Source organism: Buceros rhinoceros, unplaced genomic scaffold (genome assembly GCF_000710305.1).
Source record: "Buceros rhinoceros silvestris isolate BGI_N320 unplaced genomic scaffold, ASM71030v1 scaffold13954, whole genome shotgun sequence".
NCBI lineage: Eukaryota > Metazoa > Chordata > Aves > Bucerotiformes > Bucerotidae > Buceros > Buceros rhinoceros.
Genome location: NW_010410136.1, coordinates 12274 through 18054, shown reverse-complemented (window position 1 = coordinate 18054; position 5781 = coordinate 12274). Strand labels below are relative to the sequence as shown.

Sequence of the window (5781 nt, the reverse complement as noted above, 5' to 3'; positions counted from 1 at the left end):
AACACTTGAAAGAGAGCTGAAGTATTTAGAGAAATACCTTGGCTGAAAAGGGAAGGAAATAACTGGAGTGCTGCATGCACCCAGCTCAGCTGAAGTACATCAGTCATGTTTGATAGTGGCAGCTCCTGTGAAATAATCTTGAGAGCCTGGAGGATATTCAGGAACATAAATACTGCTTTCCCTTTTGAAATGCAATTCAAGTATTGTCTGATTTCAGCGTTGAATGATTTCTGGTTTGTATTTCATTGAAGGTGCTATTAAAATCCCGACTGTTTCCATGTCTCCAGAGGAACTGAATGCAACTGCCATGGCAGAGTTTGGGAACTACATTCAGAAAGGTACTAAGCTTTCATTCTTTTGCAATCTGCTGCTCAGTTTTATTTTTGTCAGTGAAGTGAAGGCAGTATATATAGGTCTTGAATATAATGAACAGATTTATTTTGTTCTTCCTCAAGAAAGGACTGGCGGGAAAGGCACCTCTGCAACAGGACGCTTTGGTGTAGCAATGGCCAAAGCTAGAACTGAGAGGGTTCAAATGTCTTTTTGCAATGGTGGTTTTGGTCCTTGAGATGGTTAAATGCCCTTGCCATTAAAAAACAAAAAAGAGGAAGACTCTCCTGCTTCAGCCTGCTTTTTCGGCAGTCCTGTCATTGCTGCCTGCAGAGAGCTGGGTGCTGGTGAACAGCATCTCCGGGTTTCACTTAGGAAAGTCTGAAAGTGAGATGGGCTGGTAGGAGTGCGAGGGTGAAACTACACGTGTGCTTCCTGAAGCAGCTTTGTTGTGGTTCCTCTTTATGCTGCTCCCCCTGAGCCTAAGTAGGTGACTGCTCTGTGGAGTGTGTAATGATAAAATTGGACATTGTTGTTAATTTTTCTTTTTCACGTGTGTTTAATCTTTTCCTTAACAGTCTTCCCGGCTGTATTTTCTTCAAAGTTCATCCAACATGAAATTGTTGGGAATTACAGCCACCTCTTTACTGTTCAGGGCTCCAACCCTGAAATGATGCCCTACATGCTGCTTGCACACATGGATGTTGTGCCTGCTTCCCCGGAGGGCTGGGAGTTCCCTCCCTTCTCAGCTGCAGAGCATGAAGGTTTCATCTATGGGCGAGGAACGCTGGATAACAAAAACTCTGCCATAGTACGTCGTCTTGGTAATGTCATTTCAGAGAGATGCAAAGCCTGGAAAAGGCAGATTGGAGGAAACTCTTCTCTTGAGATTTACTATATTGTCTCTCTTGCTTGTCTTTAGTTAGTGATAAATTCCTGCAGTTTTATCTCAACTTTTCCTAGAGATGAAGTGGTCTTTTATTACTGAAGGAAGCAGAGCTAACGCTCTTAGAAGACACAGAAAAACACATTCACAGGTGCAGATATATTTAGTTAAATGCCATATTTAGATTTTATGTCAAATGCTGTGTTTGAAAGCAGGGATAGACCTTTTACTCTTTGCCTCATATGGTCATTCAAAGCCAAATGGGGCTCTTTGGAAAGGATTGAGTTTCAAAATAAATAATGTTTATTGAATACTACAGTCAAATAGCCTTGTATCTTTTATCTAATCTGTGGCAGAACAAAGAGCTGCTCTAAGTACATTTAGGAGGAATAAAGTACAAAAAAGATCAATCTGTGAAGGATTTCTCATTTGGGAAAAGGTTGATGGAAAAATTAATAAGCAAAATAGTCCTTTGTGACTTGCAGAGATTACTTCCAGGGCAGCCCTGTGTTTAAATTTAAGCAGATGTTTAGCAAACCAGTGTCACGGATGCTGTGGACGCTTATTGCAGCATAGGCCACACTCCTAGGAAGTTTCTTCAGGTTGATTAATCATCAGTTTCAAAGCCTTGAAACTTAAAACTTTGGTTTGGTGCTTCCTTCTACTGTGAACTGCATGAGTAACTCTGCAAATGGACAATAAAAATGAACAGTTTATGTGAACATGGCGAAAATGGCTGCTGACAGGTTAGATGCCATGTAATTTCTTCTACTGTAGACAATTAACCAGTTAAATTGAAAAAACAGGCAAGATGGAATAGTACAGCAAGCGGTAAACCTCATTTCTCATTGTTCTGCTTCTGCCATCTCAGCACGTCTTGTACAAAAGGTACCGCTTGTTAAACGCTGGACTTGGTAGCTCTTGGGGCCGAGCCATGCAGGATGGGCAGTTTGGAGGAACTGTGAATTCCTTGGGTAATTATATCTCTGCTGCCTGGGCCATTCGTCACTGAGAACAAGGCTGTGCCGTGTTTGTGCCTGTGCTCTGACACCGTGCAGCACACCAAGTCTCCAATGTGGTTGATCACAGATACCGCACTGTGCTTTCCGGAGGCTCTGAATATCATCAGCCGGAGCTGAGGAAAGAAAAGCTCAGCTGTGAATAGCACAGAGCCTCCTCAGGGGCTGTGAACGCTTTTACATTGCGTTGCATTTTTGTACATTTATTCTCCATACTGTACTGAATAGAACAGTACATTCTGCTCTCTTTTTTTTTTTTTTTTTTTGCAGGGCATTTTGCAAGCTCTAGAATTTTTGCTGAGGAGAAATTACAGCCCCCGCCGATCTTTCTATGTTGGTATTGGACATGATGAAGAGGTATTTTCTTTCATTTCATCAAACTAACGAGTCATTTCTGTTGTTGATGTAATAAGACTTAATTTCTAAACATTGTTTAGCTAGAAAGTCTTTCCTGTTTTTCTTGGTTTTGTGGGTAGGTGCCGTGTCAAGCACGTGGTCGTAGTTACATATTGATTGTTTGGCTTTAAGGGACACTGACACAGGGTTTGGTTTGATGGGCAGAGAGAACACGCGGCAGAGTGTTAGTTCAAATACTTTTTTTCCTGGAAGGTGCAGCAGGAGTCACAGTTGGGAGTTTATAAAGCACATGCAAAGCCAGTGTAAGATTTACATGGCTGTTCCAAATGATCAGGATGTGAGTGTGTCCGCTAGTAGATGGTGAGAGAGACAGGTGAGGTGGTTTTGTTTATTCATTTTCAAAATATAAAGACAAAGAGCTGTTAGTAGTTTATTAATACCTCTGTGAAGTGGCTCATCTGCAGAGCTATGAGGTATCTTTGTGAACAAGAACTAGTGGGATTCAAAGCAACGTTCAGCGACTTGTGAATGAGTGTGTTCCTCAGTGTGGATAGAAACTGATCTGCTACGAGGCCGTTGACTGTCTCCAGGGGATTTTTTAGGAAGCATCTCTTATTGACAGGTTGCACTAGAGCTGTTCACCAGCATGGTTTTTTTCATTCTTGGCATTGCAGCACTGGTCACTGTCAACAGCAAGATGTTCTCCGGTATGGAAATGGCATGGCTTAATCTGATCGTTCCTCTGACTGGATCCTCACAGGTCTCTGGTTGGAAGGGAGCCAAGAAGATCGCAGCTCTGTTGGAAGCCAGAGGAGTGAAACTCTCCTTCTTGTTAGACGAGGGAAGCGCTATACTAGAAGGCATCATTGCAGGAGTGGAGAAGCCAGTAGCTGTGTAAGTGAGAGAGAACATAATTGCCCATGATGAAAGTGATCCATTTCCAATCATTAATTTGTGACAAATTACCTTGCTAATGCCACTGAAATGTGCTTTCACGGCATGTGGCGGTGTCGGTGTTACTAAAGCTACAGCAGGCAAATCTAAAGCTGCAAAGGGCCTCCAGCATCTGCTCGTGGCCCTTCACGGCTGTGCTGACCAAAGTGGGGTGATCCTGGAGCCGGCGCAGGCTGTGGAGTCTGCTCACTGGAGAAAAGCCCAGGCATCCGTCCTCCAAACAGCTACAGATTGTGTTATGGATTTGTTGCTGCTGCTGCTTTGGTGTTTTTTATAATACTAAAAATATGCAGAGTGGTTCTTTTCCCTGTAGTCAGTGCACGTGTGTTTGGAGTTGCATTAATCACTTATTTATTTATCATTGTCCAGAATTGCTATCACAGAAAAGGGTTCCATAACACTGAACTTCACTGTGGAGAGAGAGCCAGGACACTCATCCTTTCCCCCGAAGGAGACAAGTATTGGCATTCTTGCAGCAGCGATGTCCAGGTGAGAGCTCTCCTCACATCGGAGACAGTTGAGCAGATTCCTAAGTCACAGATAGGTGACTTTCTTTTGTAATATTTGTATTTAGAGTACATCACAAATTCTCTTTGTATGTTTGAAACAGGAATTTGTAGCTCACTTCAAGGGGCAGAAATGCAGTCCTCAGCAAAACTGACACAATTGCCAAGTGTCTCGAGTGTCTTTTCCCTTGAGCTGTCCCTAGTGTCGGTTGATCCTTTACAACCAAGACAATTGCTGTTGTGATGTCCGCCACAGTTCACTCTGTAGTGCTGGAGATTGCTTTGGTCAGGTTGCAGAATTTCTCTGGAATTTGTTCTCGCACATACCTGCTCCCTCTAGCTGATTGTTACCCAACACGGTGTAAAGTCAGGAAGTGACTGGGTAAATCATCTCATTACGTGTCAGTATCAAATTGGCAAATAAAGATGTGTTTTAGAGAATATGTCCAGATAGGACGGAATTTGGTGTGATATTTTTCTAGATTTCCATGTATTCTTCATAAGAAACAGGATTTCGGATGTTTTCAGCTGTTCTTGAAAGAAAGTCTTTGTGTGTGACTGGAATGCTCAGAAATGTGTCACAGAGCTGTGCTCGCAGATTTACTGACCAGGAGAGAATAGTGCGATTGCATTTCAGATACGTGGATCCATTTCAGAAATCAAATTCCTGTCAAGCTGCTGGAGCAATCATAGTCAGAGCCCTGTTAAAGCCCAGATGTTGCTTTGCTTTGCCGCAGACTGGAGCAGAATCCCTTGCGCAATCTGTTCGGCCATGGGCCAGAACTCATGACTGTGGAGCACCTTGCATCAGAGGTGAGGAGAGAACAATGATTTCTTTCGCGGGTTTTCATACTAGTGAGTGAAGAGGAACCCAGCATATGAATTTAGAGCATAGTTACATAGTTCCTAGAAAGGAGAAGGCATAAGCTGACCTTTCTCCCAGGTAAGGCTTTCTGCTGGAATTATTTCAGTCACAGCCAAGGGACTACACTGTCTTCTGAAAACGAGAAACTTCCTAATTTGTGGTTTTGTTTCTTCTGCTTAGTTCAGGTTTCCTCTTAACATCGTCATGAGCAATCTGTGGCTGTTCTCACCTATTGTCAGCAGGTAAGAAAATGTGTCCTTGACAACCATTCCCAGCCTCTCACCCTGAAAGGATGAGGACCACTAGTCATTGCTGGTCTTCCCAGGGAGTCAGTTACGTCATCTCGGAGTTCAGACGGTGTCAGTGCTTTACCGTTAATGACCGCTTTAATTGAACAGGCCATCGTTCAGCTTATTGCCTGTGTAATTGTGGTGCTTATGGTTTATGATATTAAACTGCTTTGAAAAGTGATATTATTATTTTACTTTTTTTTGGTAAGAGTTCTTGCCTGGAAACCTGCCACCAATGCCTTGATCCGAACTACTACAGCAGTCACAATATTCAACGGAGGAGTCAAGGTAGTTTCATTTTGTTTTTTCTCCGTGTAGTGTGATGAGATAATTAGGACATTTGGTTTTTACTTATTTGTACCCAGTTATGAGATGAGTAGAGGCCCTGCTCTTGGACCCTGTGTGGTGTCACCACCAGGCTTGTTTTTATTTTATTTCAGATGCAGCTTGGATTTAGCTACGGTTGAAAATTGATTCCTTTCAGAAGTATCTGATCTCTGCCACAAAACCATCTCTGTAAAACCCGTGTGAGACCTTTTATATTTTAGGATGGACAAGAAAGCGTGTTTTCTGT

At 42.7% G+C, this 5781-nt stretch overlaps 1 protein-coding gene across 1 annotated transcript in view; it reads left to right on the top strand.

Annotated features, from left to right (window-relative positions):
• The first annotated feature begins 250 nt into the window (after nt 1-250).
• PM20D1 (peptidase M20 domain containing 1) overlaps nt 251-5781 on the top strand; it is a 9086-nt gene continuing 3555 nt past the window's right edge. Inside the window, exons 1-8 of the mRNA XM_010135495.1 lie at nt 251-338; nt 909-1141; nt 2506-2592; nt 3353-3486; nt 3916-4035; nt 4790-4865; nt 5098-5159; nt 5417-5495. Of these exons, the coding sequence (XP_010133797.1) occupies nt 278-338; nt 909-1141; nt 2506-2592; nt 3353-3486; nt 3916-4035; nt 4790-4865; nt 5098-5159; nt 5417-5495 (852 nt within the window). The 5' untranslated portion in view covers nt 251-277. The remainder of the gene's footprint in view (nt 339-908; nt 1142-2505; nt 2593-3352; nt 3487-3915; nt 4036-4789; nt 4866-5097; nt 5160-5416; nt 5496-5781) is intronic.